We start from the raw sequence: 17057 nt of genomic DNA, 5'->3' as shown, positions 1-17057 counted from the left end.
AAGTGTATGCGCTCTTAAATAAAAGTGAATTCATCTGTATACTTCCCCGAAAATGATTTCAATATCTGAAGAGAAGATATGTATATTGTGTTGGGACATTTCACATTGTGGGAAACCCTTCAAAGGCATTTTAAAGATAACCACAATTGCCTTCCCCTTCCACTGAACTCATAAGGCTAAGAACAGGTAACTTTTGTTGTGGAATTCAGTGTGGATTCCCAGGAAGGATGGAGCAAAAGACAGTGAGATTTGTGTGAGAGTAAGAGGGTGAATACGACTGGTCCCAAATAGTTCCCAGAATATAGGCTTTATCTAGATAAAGGGAAGACAGTTCCTCCCTAGGAGTTCTGATTATAACTTCAATGATACAAGTGCATTGTTTTAGCTTGACATTAAAAATCAATTGTTAGATTAAGTTATAGAAAAGCTTATAAAGCTCATTTAATTTTTAAATCATGAATATATATGATAAAAAGATTGAATATCTTTTCATATGAGATTGAAATATAATAATTAAGCTGTAAAATATATTTGTAAAATACATATTTTGGTTATATTCTAAAAAAATGTAGGTTTCTATCTTTTTGCAAAGATTTTTTAATTTCTTGATAATGTACATTTAGTAGTCTGGTCTCACAGTTTTCCATACAAAACCTTTCCCACTAATATTATTGTTTGTTGAATTATAGCGTTGGAATAAAAATCATGTCCCTTGTATGTTTTTTTTTTCTCCTGCTGATCCAAATATTGCTACAAAAAGGACAAATGGTAAAAAGAAATATTTTTATTAAATTATTTGAAAAATCAATAAATATTTAGTTGACTGGTTTTAATAATATTGTACATCACAAACAATTGGAACCTTTTCTTGTATTGGTCAAGATTGCTGGTTCTTAATAGTTTGCATGTATATGAGACATATAACAAAACACTGCAATGCAATCCCGTGTACTTTTTTTTTTTTTTTGCAATTGCTATTAAAGTCACAGATATATTAAAAGACAGATATATTAAAAGACAGATATATTAAAGGACAGATTTTAAACAAGTTGTTCAGTTTCAATATGATCTTACATATGCCCACTCAAAAAGACCTCATACTCTCCTAGAAAACTAGGCAGAAGACTATAGCCTAGATTATGTTTACATTTTAAAGGGCAAATCATTATATTTTCTTCACAGCTTCTATTTTCAGAGACAACAGATTAAACTGATATATGGAGGGTGAATGGAAATGCCAATATTTCTAGTTCCTTATTGTTTTGGTCCATAAATGTCCAGCAGCTGTTTATCCGGCAGAATTGAATATATAAATCAGGATTATAATTTTATTTGCAATTATGTCACCAGATGAAGGGCAGATGTACATTCCTTTGGAGCTTAAACCTCAAAAGATAGAGAGAAAGAAGGGACAGTTGAAATTCATGAAGTAGAAGTATTCTTCCTGGTTTCAAAGAGATCAATAAATATATTTTAAACAACATGGATTTTGAGTCATTCATTTGCTATGGGTTTTTGAGAATAAAAACCTTTTTCTAGACAAAAGGGGTGGCTTGGTGGATCAGTGGTTAAGATGCTGGGCTTGTCAGCTGAAAACTGGTAGCCCAAGTTTGAGACCTGAGCGCCACACAATGGGGTGTTTCCCGTCCTTGCCCCTGCCAACCTAGCAGTTCAAAAGCATGCAAATGTGAGTAGATAAATAGGTACTACTTTGGTGGGAAGGTAATAATGCTCTGCAAAGTCATGCTGACCACATGACCGCAGAAATTTCTTCGGCTCAATGGCCTTGAAACGGAGATGAGCACCACCCCCTATAGTTGACAATGACTAGTGGAGTAAAATCTGCAGAGAGTCCTTTGTCTTTATCTAGGTAAGAGAACTACCAACTGTGATTATTTCAAGGAGTTTTGTATTTTGGCGCCATTCTCTACACTATGCCGTTAAATTCCTTGCACCATTGGTTAATACATGAAAACTCTACAGTTATATTTAGAGACCAAGCTATAGTTTAATAAATGATATTGAGTATGATTTCTAATCCAAGTGTCAACCGAATAGTCCAATATGATCCATATGCATTCCGTTGACAATGAAGTTTGAAAGGAAACCCATGCTGTCAAAATTTGAATAGGACTACTGGACTGCGTTTCTTTGCTGACACCTGATTATCACATTTTTGCAGCACAAATCTATTAGCTCTAGGTTCAGGAACATGTTGCATACGTTAAAATTAAATTCAGAACAAACTCTTGCTTTATACATGTAGATATCATTCATAAAATGACATTATATCATGATATCCATGTAGATTGGGTTTCTCATCTTCAAGCATATAGGCAATTTTACCTTTATTTATATACAATCTTTGTATATTGTCCCAGTCATTAGTTCTGGTGCATATGAAACAAAATCATGAGAATTACAATATAATCCATTATAATGAATATGCTTCTTATCATGAGAGAATCATTGTTCTATTGTGTCAGGTTTTTCTCTACCTGAGGGGTCCTTGGTGCTCTCTGAGCTTGGTTGTTTTCTTGCAGATGTTTCATTACCCAAACTGGGTAACATCATCAGTACTAATGCTTGACTCCTTATTTCAATTCTGAGCAACAAATATTTTCCTTCATTTTCTCTACCTTTTGAAAATCCCTTGAATAAATCTTTCATATAACAAGGAAACACATCAAACGTTCCATTTTAGATCTGCCATTCTTCTTATCCCCCCCTTTTTTTTTACTGCTCTTCTAGTTCTCTTTATCAGACAGCAATTCTCATAATCCTTTAGTGTCTTTTATTACTGATACCCCTGCATAGAATTTCCTGCTCTCAACATTTATTTTATGCCTTTCACTAATGAAGGTGTAAGGTTCTTATCTTACTTTTGCTCTTGCTCCATATCTCCATTAGATATGGAGCTCTTGCTCCATATCTGCCCTATCCACTTGGATCATCCAGGAGATATCTGTTGTAGGTCAAGATGTGGATGATTTTGATATCAGAGGCCAATCTGCTCTGTCCATGGTGGGTCCATATTATGGAACAAATTGCAGTTTGTATTATTAAGAAGTAAAGAAGTCTTAAGAAATAAAGTTTATAGGTTGCTCAAATCATGGATGACATGTTAGTTCTCCTAGTCACTTACTCTCACACACTTGCTCTTTTTCTCCTCTATAATCTAATTCTTAATTTCTAAAAATCATATGTTGCCCCTTTAGAATGTTCTTTTCACTTTACAAATGCTTTTATATGGAGTTTAGGTCACAAATGTCATTATATGTTTGTAAATGCATGCAAATACTCATACGAGGCCTTGTTTAGCAATGTCCTCTCTTCCCTTCCCCTTCCCTTTTTGTCTTTCATTTTCAGCTGATTGTGAGCCTGCAGGCAGGGATATTACATAGCTTAACCTAGCTATCACACTTGGTATATTTTAAGCTGTTCTAAAATAGTAAATAATGAAGACAATTGTGCTGAAGACTGATTTCAGTGCAGTACAAATTTCCACACAGCTGCAGGTTTCATTTACATCAGCAAACTGCAGAGTTTTATACCCCAACCACTCAGGAAATCCAAATGCTCTTTTATAGATCAAATGCTTTCCCCTTTCTTAACCAACACATGGTCCCTATGTTCACTTAGTTGCCTACTAAGATGCTGTCTTACTAAGATAGAATATGTCCAAAAAGTCCTTTTCCAGCATTCAAGATCTATAGCGATCGTTTGGGAGGGAGGGACAGAGGGACGGAGGAGTAGGGGAGGAGAACTCACTTGAATGGGTTGGAATTCGAATTTCTTCACTGCTGCTTCCATCTCCCCCTTCACTTACAGCTTTTATTTCAATCAGGTAATCATCTTCCAAAGGTACTAGCAGTTCAGCGGATGTAATGTTTGTCTTTAAGATATGAGTGGTGCTCTGTTGATTTTGCCTATACAAAATCTAAATATAAAAGGAGAGAAGGCAGAACTGGTTATATAGGTTCCTTTTGTTTATATAGGGTTTCTCATTTATTTTCTATTTATTTTTTAAACTTATAAAAATTCATCTTCAGTTCATGAAACAAACAGCAAATTTCAAAGATCCCTCTAGGCTCATTCTGAAAAAAAAAAAAGCTCTGTTCTTGTTGCTTATAAGTGCTCTGTATGAATTCAATGGGGCTATAAGGAGATGTCCACAGTGCCTGCCAGTTGTTCATATAATGGCACATTTATTTGCATTGGAATCCTAAGCCATGACAAATATATGATGGTAATAATAGTATAGTATTTGGACCATTATAGCTACATGCACATTTGGCACATTTTGAAAATGTGTTCTGGACATCACTGAAAACCAATTTTGGTGACACGAATCACCAGGCACAACATGTTGGAAGTGTTTGTCTTTTTTGTCTTTGTAAGTGAAAACTCTTTCTCTTTCCAGTGACTGTTACACAACATCTTGTTTTCACTCCTTTAATTTTCTCTACATTAAACTGATATTGTCCTACTCCTATGGATGTGCATGAAGTGAATCAGTGCCCCAATAATCACATTCTTGGGGCATACTATATTTGTGTGTAAGTGGAAACAAATACCAATAAGGAACACCAAAATTGTTCTGACCTAGGCTTCCTGAGACAGTAAAAAGCACACAATTAGTTCCAAAAACCCTCTTTTTATTTCAACGGCTGTGAATTCTGTTCATTCACAGCCCGTGATGAGTCACAAATAGTTTGTAAAGAGTCCGACAGAAGTCTGCCACAGTCCTTCGGGATAAGGTTGAAAAGCACCCACCTTTATCTCCCTTGACATGCTGCCAAAAGCCTAATTGGCAATTAGCTTTGCAAGACCACACAGAGCACAGAGTCAAAATGGAGCTTCAGAATTTAAACTGACCAGCATGAACAAAGTTGCTTCCTGCAAAGGTTCATGTGCCTTTGCTCCTCCTTTATGTCTTATGGGAGGGGCCAATCATCTCCAAGCCTTACTCCTGAGTCACCCCTTTTGTCTTAACTGTTCTTGCCTTCTGGAAACTCTGTGCATGTGCGCAGGCACTCCCCTTCTGGCAGCTCTGTGCATGTGCGCAGGCAACCCCCTCTGTCTCACTGATGTCAGACTCTGGAGGCTCCGGAGTCAGTACATAACTCCCAGATGGCCCTGGCCCCATCTCTGCCTCCAATGCAGAGCCCTTATCCGAACCTTCCCCAGACTCTGGGACTGGCCCATGTTCCTCCCCAGCCTCCTCACTGTCCGACTCTGCTGCCAGCTCCGCAGGCTGCCAGCAGACCACAACAAAAATGAAGTTGGTGAAGATAGCATTATTTCTGACACGCTAATTCTCTATTAAGCAATGGAGATATTTTTATGTTTTATTCAAATTTGTAAGAACCATATGTGATCTTGAAAGTGTCACAATATAGTCACCTATTTAGCTCATTAACATCTTTTGCTAATGTGAGCAACTGTCGCGCGACAGTTCCCGCAATTCCTGGAGGAAACATCCTATCTGGATCCGTTCCAGTCTGGTTTCAGGCCTGGGTACAGCACGGAAACGGCATTGGTCGCGTTGGTTGATGATCTCTGGAGGGCTCGGGACAGGGGTTGCTCCTCTGTTCTGGTCCTGTTAGACCTCTCAGCAGCTTTTGATACCATCGACCATGGTATCATGCTGCACCGGTTGGAAGAGTTGGGGATGGGGGGCACCGTGTTACGGTGGTTCTCCTCCTTTCTCTCCGACCGGTCGCAGTTCGTGTTGGCAGGGGGGCAGAGGTCGACCTCGAGGCCTCTTATATGTGGAGTGCCTCAGGGGTCGGTCCTCTCGCCCCTCCTGTTCAACATTTATGTGAAGCCGCTGGGCGAGATCATCCGTGGCTTTGGGGTGAGATACCATCAGTACGCTGATGATACTCAGCTGTACATCTCCACCCCAGGCCACCCCAACGATGCCCTTGAAGTGATGTCCCAGTGCCTGGAGGCTGTACGGATCTGGATGGGGAGGAACAGGCTCAGGCTCAACCCTTCCAAGACTGAGTGGCTGTGGTTCCCGGCATCCCGATATGGTCAGTTGACTCCATCACTGACCATTGGGGGCGAGTCTTTGGCCCCCACAGAGAGGGCTCGCAATCTGGGAGTCCTCCTGGATACGCAGCTGTCCTTGGAGGAACATCTGACGGCTGTAACCAGGGGGACCTTTTATCAGGTTCGCCTGATTCGCCAGTTGCGGCCCTTTCTTGATCGGGATTCCTTGTGCACAGTCACTCATGCCCTCGTAACCTCTCGCCTTGATTACTGCAATGCTCTCTACATGGGGCTCCCCTTGAGGAGCACCCGGAGGCTCCAACTGGTCCAGAACGCAGCAGCGCGGGTAGTGACGGGAGCAGCGTGGCGCTCCCATGTAACACCGCTCCTGCGTGAACTGCACTGGCTCCCGGTGGTCTTCCGGGTGCGCTTCAAGGTGTTGGTTATCACCTTTAAAGCGCTCCATGGCATAGGGCCTAGCTATCTTCGAGACCGTCTACTGCCACCGACGACCTCCCACCGACCCGTGCGCTCCCACAGAGAGGGCCTCCTCGGGGTGCCATCAGCCAAACAATGCAGGCTGGTGACCCCCAGGGGGAGGGCCTTCTCTGTGGGGGCACCTACCCTCTGGAATCAGTTGCCCCCTGAGATAAGGAGAATCCATGACCTCAGTGCCTTCCGCCGTGCCCTTAAAACTTTCTTTTTTCAACAAGCCGGGCTGGCTTAATTTCTTTTTAAGGGTTTTTTTTTAATTGTTTTGTTTTTGCTTATCGTTTTAATTAATGGGGCCAAATTTATATATATTTTTAAATGTGTTTTAATATTTGTATCTGATGTTTTTATCTGGCTGTTCACCGCCCTGAGTCCTCAGGGAGAAGGGCGGTATACAAATTCAAAAATAAAATAAATAAATAAAATAAATATGAAAACCTTCTCCAATTGTGACATGCTTCAACAGTGTGAATATCTAACTTCCAGATTTTTTTTTAACAATAGTCATGCTAATCAGAGAATTCTAAGAGTTAGACTACACACCTTACGGATATTCAGATTTGAGAAGACTACCCTGTTATGGCCGAGGGATGCAGTAAAGTGGGATAGCATATTTTCATATATTTGTGGGTAATTTTCTGCACAGGTATTAACTACCACAACAGAGAAGATACTTCACCCCTTTTTAAATTAGATTCCTCTAATTAATAATGGGATATGGGTAAACAAGGAACACAACTTTGTGTGAACAGTTTAGAATAGAGTAGAGTAGAGTAGAATAGAATAGAATAGAATAGAATAGAATAGAATAGAATAGAATAGAATAGAATAGAATAGAATAGAATAGAATAGAATAGAATTTTTTTTATTGGCCAAGTGTGATTGGACACACAAGGAATATGTCTTGGTGCATATGCTTTCCGTGTACATAAAAGAAAAGATACGTTCATCATACGTTTATTCCTCCAAAACAGTTGCATTAGTGTTTGACACCTGGAATAACGGTAGTTGCATACATTTCCATTATAAAACATCATCAGCAAAATAAACTCAGGATGCCTGAAGTCTGTTGTCTTCTGGCAATAGGGTACAACTAGTGAATATTTATTTTCTGTTCCGAGTTTGTGATCAGTCACAACCTCTAGCATCCAAGCTTTCATTAGCTTGGTTTCCTCTTTATAATTCCTAGAATTCTCAGCCAGCATGGGTAGCTCCACCACAAGTAAAATCTCTGAACAATATTTGCATTTTTGAAACAGCAGCTTTTTATCTTGTTATTTCATAATCTCTGTTTTCTTTGACCTCACTTTGATATAGATTTTTGCACTGACAAAACATATTTGTTTGAAGTGTCTGGAATACAAACTAGCCCACCGTTATTATGTAACTTCATAAATTTCATACCACATGTTCCAAATATCAACATGATTTTATGTAGTAAACAACCTTTTTTTTTAAAAAAAAAATAGATCACAAGAAAGATAGAGACTTAGTTAATTCAAACTATCATTACTCATGTACGTAACATTTACCAGGATCTTCCTGACAATCTTACTTTATAGCCTAGGACATCGGACTCATTTGCCATTGTTTTCACATGGTCCCAGTTCAAGCATATTTTTGAATTGGTCAGTCGCCAGACTATGTTTACTGGGTGCTGACTTGGAGCTATGAAAAAAAAGAACACAATATTCATGAAATCCTTACTTTTCAGAATGCAACTGATAAATGGTTAACAAAATCATCTGAGTTATAGTAAATCAAGTCATTCTTGGAACCCTTTCATTACAAATAGTTTTTGCTATATAAGGTGTTTCTAGTGCTGTTCAGAACTGGGGACATATTATTGATATGGAAATTGCGTAAAAATTGCGTAAAATTGTGAACTACTGTCATTATTGCCCACAATTTAGCAGTTACTTCTTTTAGTATCCACCTGTTGGGTTTCATTAAGAGATTCGCATACCCTTTGACTGTCAGTATCTATAAGGCCAGAAGGTATTACTGGAGCTGACCTGCTTTAATGCAGGGGGGAGGGATTTCATTCTCATTCCTGACTTTTTCTCTTACTGATAGCATTTATTCTTCCTTGGACATGATGACAAGAAGTGATAGCATCTCCTGATTGTCCCAGAAGAATGGGACATAAAGGAATGATAAAAAAAAAAAACCCCTAATCAAGGAGAGAAGCAACCTGGAATTAAGGAGAAACTTCATAACAGTGAGGACAATTAACCAGTGGAACAGTTTGCCTTCAGAAGTTGTAGGGACTTAATCACTGAAGGTTTTTAAGAAAAGACTGGACATCCATCTGTCTGAAATGGTATAGGGTCTCCTGCTTGGACAGGGGGTTGAACTAGAAGACCTCCAAGTTTCTTCCACCTCTAAGAAGTGCTTCCTGCTAATCCATGCAGCTGTGAAACTAAGGAGGGGAACAATTTACAATGACTGCAAGCTCTGCCTGTTGTTTCTGTGCTCAATATTTGGAATATAAATGAAGAAGAACTTGTTTATTTATTTATATTGGTATAGTGTGTAGGAAATTGTGCCTTCTAGGAAAATGCTTGGTACATCAGTGAAGGTAGCAGCAGGAAGTCTCCTACGGATGGATGTAAGTTGACATGAAAGTAGCTCAGACCTGCATGGTTTAATATAAGCCTGAAATAGGAAAGTCTTCTGAATCGACCTACTCCCAAACTCTGCATGAATGCTAATTTTCATATGCAATTGTGTCTGCCTTTTCTCTGGCTCCAGGCCAAGATTAATTTAGGCTAAACTTTTATTTAATCATCTGTACCTATTGAAATCAAAACAGCACACCTTTTTGTAAGTTTATAGATACTTATATTGTTAATGTATTTGGAGCATTTCCTACATAAATTCCTACATTCCTAAATTTAGGTTTTCTGAAAACCTTACAAAATTGGATAAGATAAAATTAGCCACAATGGCCATTAAAATGATTCCTTTTTGTCCATGTGAAGACTGACCACAAGTTTACAGCTGGGAAAAAAAAAGAAAGAAAAAGAATGTGTATAACTAATTTTTAAAGAATATTGACCCAAATTGTATAATTTATAGTTTGTATATGTTTTTTCCCCAAGGATAAGGTTGACTGACAAAATAAATATTTCAGATTCATGAATCTCATAGTAGATAACTTGGCACAGGATGGCTGCTTGCACATTATTTAAATAAAGAAAATGTAGAGTTTTATACACAGTTACATAAAGTTCCAGCAAGACACAACTGTCATTCCCATATATACACTGACTCTCTCTGTGTGTGTGTGTGTGTGTGTGTGTGTGTGTGTGTGTGCAAATAGAGATCTATCTATTATCTAGCTGATATAAAAATAAAATAGACCACAGACTGTGATCAAGTTATTTTTGTTGATGCCATCCAGCTATAGCCTATGGGTAAACCTCCTGCTTGCCACTTAATATTAACTGCAATTGGATCAAAGAGAAGAGATCTTCATCCAGAGCTAGGACACACAGCTACCCTGTTCAAGCATAATCTCAGTCTGTACAATGTTCCCATGAAACTCCTATCAATTATTCAAAGCTTTCCTCCTTGGATCTGGGTAATATTTGCTTTCTCCTTCACATAATTACCCTTATAACTCAATACTCTCAAATGCCATGCAGTTGGAAAAAAGGTGGAACATTTTATATAGTATCTTATATGCAATACAGTACATATTTCTTGGTTGCCTGGTTATATAACAGCACATTACTCCTCCTGATCGGTTATTAATTGCAGCTGACAAATTACATGAGTTTTCAAGGAAAAAAACCAAGAAAGTCCAGTAGCCTTTTGGACAGCACCTTTGGGGCATCCCTGACCTGGATGATTGAGAACCTCCATAGACATTTACATGAATCCACAAATGCTTCACATTTATCATCATCATCATCATCATCATCATCATCACCATCATCATCACCTAGACTTGATTGATTGATAATTCACACTTCTGTATTCTTCATTAAAATGTCATAGATTTAGTCTTATATAAAACTCATTCTTTGACATTTTTCTCCCCACTTTTTACATATTCTTTCCATGGGATAGATGAAACAATATATTTTTTCTTCTTCACATTTTACTGCAAGTGCATGGTCTACTTTTTTCAGATCAACCAAATGTTAGTCCATTAATTGCAACAGGAATTGACCAACAGCTTGTCACCCAAGCCTCACATTGTGGTCTGAGAGAGAATGACTGGCCCAAAGTCACCCAGCTGGCTTTCACACCTAAGGCAGGTGTCAACTCACAAAGCATCCCTGGCCTACTCTTGAGGTACCATAGGCAAGGGGGATGGAAAACTGGCAAAACAACATGGCAGCCAAAGACAGATGCACATTCCAGACTTATCTCTCTCAAGGCTGTCTCCCAAGGCACCCACAGCAGCCGGAGGGGAGTGATCTCTACAACCTGTGAAATTGTTCCATTGGCAAATGTGATTGATGACACACCCTGGGGGGAGGGGGAAACAGGGTCATGATTGGGGCATAAATTACATGGGGTCAGAGTTGGCTTCACTTGGGAATGTGCTGACATGAAGCTCCTGATAAATAACTGGATTTCTTTTGAAGCTTGGCATGAGACTCATGATTTAATTAGGGCATCCATCGGAACCCTGACAGCAGGATTACAACTAACCATCTTCTGGTTTCTAGTCTTATGCCTTAATTACTAGAAGAAACTGACTCAAAGGATAAGATATATAATAGATGATGATGATCATGATAAGATAGATAGAAAGAGAGAGAGAGAGAGAGAGAGAGAGAGAGAGAGAGAGAGAGAGAGAGAGAGAGAGAGAATGAATCTATTCCTGTGGTTAATCTATTTTTGTGAATAAGAAAGAGCTAATTCTCTTAGAAAGAGATGGCAAGGAGACCATGTTATGAATCCAGAAGATCAACAAGCAGGCCAGGTTGCAACACTGTTAATTTTCATACACAAAGTCTCTCAATAAAGTTCCCGGCTAGTAAAAAGGAAATACATGGTATATATATATATATATCACAATCCAATTCTAGTTGTTTCCTTAGTATTTTCTCCATCTAAAACCAGGAATAAATAATAAGCTAATGTTAAATGATGTGCAGAAACATTGTAGTCATTTTCCCAAAATCAATTTTCATATACATAGCTAAGATGTTCCATATCTGAAAAATAAATACAATATTCATCTGCCTTAATTTGGTATATCCTGCAGATATATTGGACCACTGTGATCATGCAATCTATGAATTCTTGGAACTTGTAGTTCCAATATACCCAGCAAGAATTTGTTTGAAGAATAGCAATATACATACGTTCAAACTTGATCTGCGAAACAGGATTATTTTAGTTAAGGATTCTATGTAGAATATTTCAGACATAAGGATGCTTCTGTTGTTTGAAAATATTGGGTAGTTACTGATGAACAGCAAAGGTTTGCTTCAATTTATAATCTTGACCTCACTCTCTTTTTGATGTGCACTAAGTTGAAAAATGTTTATAAGGATCCAGTCAGAGGTGATATTCAGCCGGTTCGGACCGATTCGGGTGAACCGGTAGCGGCGACTGCGGGTGTGCCTGTCCACCCACCCTGGCATAATGCCATCCTATTTAGCCATGTTTTCGAGGCTGGGCACATGTGCGGGAGGTGCGCACGAGAGCAAAGTGCATTCACAGAAGGCTGGCCGCATGTGCAGAAGGTGCGCATGTGCAGTGAACCAGTGGTAAGAATATGTGAAACCCACCCCTGGACCCAGCATGCATAAGAAATACATAACCACAAAGTACCCTTTACCTTTGCATTAGAGGTCGTGTCTCCATATGTAACCTAAAAAGAAAAAGAGTTAAAACAAAAAAGGGCAAAGTGACATTCCAGGGAGAGTAACTATATTTATTGGGGGCCAATCTCATAATCTGAAGAAGACCATGAATGGACAAGATTAACAGTAGCTCTATCAATTTAATGGAAAGAACCAGGGGTGAAATCCAGCAGGTCCTGACAGGTTCTGGAGAACCAGTAGTGGAAATTTTGAGCAGTTTGGAGAACCAGCGAATACCACCTCTGGCTGGCCCCAGAGTGAGGTGGGAATGGAGATTTTGCAATATCCTTCCCCCAGGAGTGGGGAAGGAATGGGGATTTTGCAGTATCCTTCCCCTGGAGTGGGGTGGGAATGGAGATTTTGCAGTATCCTTCCCCTGCCACAGCCACCAAGCCACACCCACCAAGCCACACCACGCCCACCAAACCATGCCCACAGAACCGGTAGTAAAATATTTGGATTTCACCACTGGAAAGAACACTTTCTCCCCCACAGAGAATTGTAGACACCATTCTAGCTTTCATGTGTGTCCAATTGTACTGAATCAAGGGGGGAAACTGAGCATGGAAATGTTGGCATTATGAAACTTGGATCTCCCTGATTTTAGGTTTCTTCTGCTTAAATTGTTCACAAAATATCCCAGTCCAATTTCAATGTGGTTTTTGTTAGACACGAGAGACATGAGTACATTTTACTTCCAAGCCCTTTGACGTTGCTCTCATCAGGAAATAATAGAATTAATAGAACTATAAAAATCTGCTTCCCCTCCCTTTCATATCCCTGTCAGGGACCCATGGAGAGGCCAGTCTGAGACTCTTTCTAGCCCCTTTTTCAGGAAAGTATATTTTTAACTGGATATAAGCTGAACTGAACATTGGGCCAAAAAACAAGAAAACTGATAACTATTCATGTAGTGATAGATTACAGTATATCTGCCCCACAAAAAGGGAGGCAAAAATTAACTTCAGGTCAAACAAACTATGGAAGAAGAAAAGCATTCATTAGCTGAATATATAACAGACAGCCAAGTACAAGCAGTGATGCAAGTGAAAAATTTGAACTTACTATATGTGCAGGAAACAAAATATGAATATTGAAATAATGTAATAAAAACAAGAACAGAATGTTGGCAAGGAAAAGCATTACATGGTTGATTTCTGCAAAAGATCCAGAGGAAAGTGGATAAAGATAAAATCTAGCAGTGACTTGCAACTGGAGCATTAAAAAAAACAAAAAACCAACAGCTAGCTATTCAAACTAATGCAATTAAGGCTAGAATTGAAAAATCATCAAGGTGTAGATTGTGCAAAGAACCAGAAGAAGCAGTAGATCATATACTACTTATGAACAGCAGATGACACAGTCGCTAAAAAGATTCGGTGGAACGTCTGTAAAAATTATCATGGGCCAGTAATGATAAATTGCTGTGAATATAGATAAAATAATTGAAAATGACAAGGTTAAAACATTGTGGAATTTCTAAATACAAACTGATAAAGTCTTGGCTTATAACCCATCAAATTTAACTGTGGTTGAAAAGAAGTGTGGCTGATTGATGTTATAATACCAGGAGGTTGTTAGAGGACAAAGAATTGGAGATGATCATAAAGTAACAAGATTTGAAAATCAAAATTGAAAGATTGTGGCATAAACCAGTTGTGGTGATCCCAATGATTACAAGCACACTGGGTATCATACTCCCCCCCCAAAAAAAAATTGGACATTCATAAAATTCATAAAGGCACACTGGGTATCGTACAAAAAAAAATTGGACATTCATAAAATTTCTACCTGTTGATTACAAAAATCCACACTGCTTGGATCCACATATATACTACCCCAATACATTGTGACATCCAGGCTCTTGGAAAGAACTTGGTACATATTAAGGCCAACACCAGCTAAAGAACTGGCAGCTGTGATTTCATATTTTTCAATAAATTAAAATAATAAATTTTCTGCTCAACTCCCAGTGATTTGGGGCACTCTACAAATTGTTTAAAACATTTGGGAATGAAGAAACATCCCAAAACACACACACACACACACACACACACACACACACACACACACACAAAGAAACAAAGAACAAAAGAAACAAAGATAGCAGAGAAGACAAACCCAGTTGGGAACAAAGAAGTAAAGGGAACATCAATCATCCTCACCAAAGGATTGGGTAAAAACCCATGTCTTTAGGGCCACTCAAAACATCAGTAGAGTGAGGGTATATTTTAATTGCAGGGAGAATCTCACTGCAGAGGGTAGACAGTGTTGCAAAGAAGGCACATTTCTGGAGTCTCAAAAGATGACATTGCTTAATAGAAATAATTTGGAGCATACCAATTCCACAAGAGCTAAGTGGCCAAGCAAATGCTATTGGAGACAAGTGGTCACTAAGATAACCTTGTATGGCTTTATAGGCAGTAAACAACATCTTGAATCTAGAGCCTCGGTGGTGCAGTGGTTAGAGAGCAGTACTGCAGGCTACTTCTGCTGCCTGCCTGCAATTTGGCAGTTCAAATCCCACCAGGCTCAAGGTTGACTCAGCCTTCCATCCCTCTGAGGTGGGTCAAATGAGGACCCAGATTGTTGGGGACAATATGCTGACTCTGTGAACTGCTTAGAGAGGGCTGTAAAGCACTGTAAAGCAGTACATAAGTCTAAGTGCTATTGCTGTTGCTATTGAATGACACCCAGAAGCAAGTTGATAACCAATGCAGTTTGTTACATGAGCATATCAAAGCATCTCCAATGCTGCATCCTGGGACCTGTTGAATCTTCTCAATGGTCTTCAAGGGCAGCCCCATGTACAGCATGTGGTAGGAGTCAATCCTTGAAATAATCATAGTATGAATGACTACCTGCCTAAATAGCCCTCTGATCCAGGAAAGGGTTGAAGTGATACACCAGATGAAACTGTGCAAAAGTGTTCCTAGCTATAGCTGCTTATCAAGCAGAGCTCTGAGTTCAGGGGGGAAAAAAACCTCTATATTTTGAACCAGCCTTGAATGAGGAAGTGCTACCCTATCCAAGGTAAAACATGGAGATTTTGTTATATTATGTTATGCCAGTGAAAACCAATACGAATTCATTAATGCTTTAAAAGAGTCTGGCAAATAATGCCCCAAAGCCAGCTGTAATGAATGCATTTAAGCACACCTAATTCCTTCATAGATGGTGAATTTCTTATACTTGCTTATAATGAAAAAGCAACAGTCATTTTCTCCTGTTTATCAATAATAAAATAAGTGCATGCCCAAAGGCCAAAGCTCTGCTTCTTTTTCTTTTTCTTATTATTGTTAGATGCTGAAATTTCAAATGTTGGAAACAGACCTTTAAACTCAAGGTTGCTAAAAAATTCCAGCTGTAAATGTGATCAAGCCTTCAATATGGCAAAATGACTATTTCCTTTTTTTTTTGGAAAAAGCATTTATTTACAATTGTTATTTCTATTCCCAAATTATACAGTACATGGAACTAAGTGTGAATATAAACACTAAGATGTTGATTTATTTTGTTTTATGTGAATTAGAAAATGTGCAACCAAGGCATTTGCAGAATCTAATGGTCTTGGTCACCATAAAGAAATGAGCTTTATGATGCAGACTCCTCTCTCTCTCTCTCTCTCTCTCTCTCTCCTCTGTGCAACATAATATAAATATAAAAATGGGTGGAGCTTGCATTATGATGTCACACTGTTAGTTTCATAATTTGCCCTTCCTCAGGGATACACATTACTCTCCTTGCTATATTGCCCTATTGTAAACTTGTGCTCAGGAAATAGATGCCCAAGACCAGATGACTAGAACAGACAGGAAGGTTTCCTTCAAAAATAATTGACCAACACAAATATATATTTGATAATTCATGAACTACAAGCATTGTTTGGGAGAAAAGAAGCTAATTTTGATTTTAATCATTTATGGTCATTAGGAATCCATGTTATAGCTTGCTTTTCAAATAATGTTTTGGTTATTGTTATACTACATGGCAAGGCTCTGCATTTATTGCGAGTCAAATGCACTTGTGCTTTTCATTCATTAGTAATTGAAGATACTCACGTGGTTTTTTTGTAGTCACATTTACCAGAACACTGGATGGACCAGTTCCAGCTGTGTTGTAAGCCCTCACTGTGGCAAAGTACATAGTATTGGCCTTAAGACTGGTAATGTTTTTTGTTGTTACATTGCCATTGACTCTTATTTTCCCAGTTGTTGAGTCTCTGGAATCATTCATCCAATATAAGACCTAAAGTTTAATAACAAAGACAGAATTTTTCTCCCTTAATTATGACAACAAAGTTGATAAAAATAAAGTTTCAGAAGGAACAAATAATTTTATAAAAACATATGTCACATATTAAATATAAATTATATGTAAGCACACTACTTCATTTTTTCCTTTTTTAGATCTCCAAATGTGAAATTGTTTTTATCTAGGCAGTTATACTTAAATAGCTACTGACTTAGACATTTTCTGAATTCTAACAAATGCTTGATGAGGACTAGCTGATAATCTATGAACTACATTAGCTATTCTAATAACAAAGTCATTTTCCAAGTGTGGATTACTCACACAAAGTAGGAGGTAGAAGCCAAGTTGGCAGAAGACCAACTTTTGAAGGACTAAAAATAAAGATTAGAGGGGAAAAATCCTCACAGATATAAGAAGATCTCAAAATACAACTGAGGTTTCACCTGGCTCCTTCACCCTGAAATAACCATAGCTGAGGAA

The 17057-nt window shown here is 38.5% G+C and overlaps 1 protein-coding gene across 1 annotated transcript in view; it reads right to left on the bottom strand.

Moving 5' to 3' along the window:
* Positions 1-633: 633 nt before the first annotated feature.
* CNTN6 (contactin 6) overlaps positions 634-17057 on the bottom strand; it is a 146359-nt gene continuing 129935 nt past the window's right edge. The window contains 5 exon segments of the mRNA XM_070933567.1: positions 634-726; positions 728-750; positions 3772-3940; positions 8048-8160; positions 16385-16571. Of these exon segments, the coding sequence (XP_070789668.1) occupies positions 634-726; positions 728-750; positions 3772-3940; positions 8048-8160; positions 16385-16571 (585 nt within the window).

This window comes from Pituophis catenifer, unplaced genomic scaffold (assembly GCF_029215685.1).
Source record: "Pituophis catenifer annectens isolate HBS135680 unplaced genomic scaffold, rPitCat1.0.hap2 SCAF_2, whole genome shotgun sequence".
Taxonomy (NCBI): domain Eukaryota; kingdom Metazoa; phylum Chordata; class Lepidosauria; order Squamata; family Colubridae; genus Pituophis; species Pituophis catenifer.
Note: the sequence above shows the minus strand (reverse complement) of the source record. Positions and strands in the feature narration are given on the sequence as shown.